Below are 1,352 nucleotides of genomic sequence, written 5' to 3' on the forward strand. Positions count from 1 at the left end.
CGTTGCAACTGCCGGTACATAATACTATCTATACTGCACTTATCTAACACCGAATGTGCTCATGCGCCTCGTTGACTCTAACAACAAACAATAAATAAATAAACAAATAAAATATTTTTTAAAATCGTATAAGGTAGGTCTGAATAATTGCCTTGTGTGTGTAGTTTGTTTTAGTTTGTGCAATTCTCAAACTCCAAATTTATTTAATAAAATGTACGTAAAAAACGTAAAATAAGCAGATAATACCAGGCTACAATGTATTAAAAGTTTCTGAATGGCCTTCCCCCGTCACAGAGATTCTCTGTTGCTCAAATAGCAACGGCTGCTGTTTGCGGAACACACCCATGGAACTGGTGGGCAAGTGGAACCACAGGCCTATCATTGATGCGGCTTTCCACCCATGCGGTCAGGTGGTTGTAAAGGGCGCATTTAGTTTTCCTTTAAACTGGGACTCAGTTGGTATCATACATTGTATTGGACAATGGGGCGGATGGACCTGGTTCGAATCCCCGACTCTTGGAAGAGAACGTTTTATTGTAGGTTTTTTTTAAAAACAGGGCTTTCGACCCATTTAGCTCGGTTTTTTTTAGGAGACACGTTAAATTCGAAGATCACGCCTCTTCTTAAGTAAACTAACAGTATTAATAAGCGCGTTTAACTCTTACACTGTACTTACTTTTACACAACCTTATACATTTAGTGTTGACAGAGGCGTTAAACCCAAACACTTTACCCTCAAACTACCCCTGTGGATGGTTAGTGGGTGCTCTGGTGTGGATTGCTCCTTCTTTCCGATCAAGTATCCGTGGTCCTTATCTTTCCTCCCTTCTTTTTGTGTTTGTTATTCCCTAAAAAAAAGTATATCTCATCTTCCGTATCTATATGACCTATATGTGTTGCGAATACCATAAAGCTCTTAAAATTACTGAAACTAAAAACTAAAACTAAATTAGCCATTCCCCGATCATTAAAAATGAAATAAGAGCCAACTTATGGTACAGGCCAAAAAATACAACCCCAACCCAAACAAACAAACAAATAAACAAACGAACAAACAAAACTGAAAAAAAAGTTTGTGCCCGCAGACAGAGAAAACTACCAAATGCCCACTTTTTCTCTCCGTTTGTCCCGGTGAGTTTCTTGTTCATGGCCGTGTCGACTTCCACAGGGGCCCGCTTCACATGCGTCACGTGACAATATTATGGTTGATTAAACTTGACCATCGACGCTCACGAACACACACACGAATACACCCACGAACACGTACGCACATACATAAACACGCACGCACAAAAACCACATTTACACGTACACACACACACACACACACACACACACACACACACACACAC

At 40.2% G+C, this 1,352-nt stretch overlaps 1 protein-coding gene across 1 annotated transcript in view; it reads left to right on the forward strand.

Annotated features, from left to right (window-relative positions):
• The first annotated feature begins 344 nt into the window (after positions 1 to 344).
• Positions 345 to 1,352, forward strand: part of LOC101862051 — a 14,237-nt gene continuing 13,229 nt past the window's right edge. Inside the window, exon 1 of the mRNA XM_005102897.1 lies at positions 345 to 405. Coding sequence (XP_005102954.1) covers positions 345 to 405 — 61 coding nt within the window. The remainder of the gene's footprint in view (positions 406 to 1,352) is intronic.

Source organism: Aplysia californica, unplaced genomic scaffold, assembly GCF_000002075.1.
Source record: "Aplysia californica isolate F4 #8 unplaced genomic scaffold, AplCal3.0 scaffold00347, whole genome shotgun sequence".
In the NCBI taxonomy this organism is placed as follows: Eukaryota; Metazoa; Mollusca; class Gastropoda; order Aplysiida; family Aplysiidae; genus Aplysia; species Aplysia californica.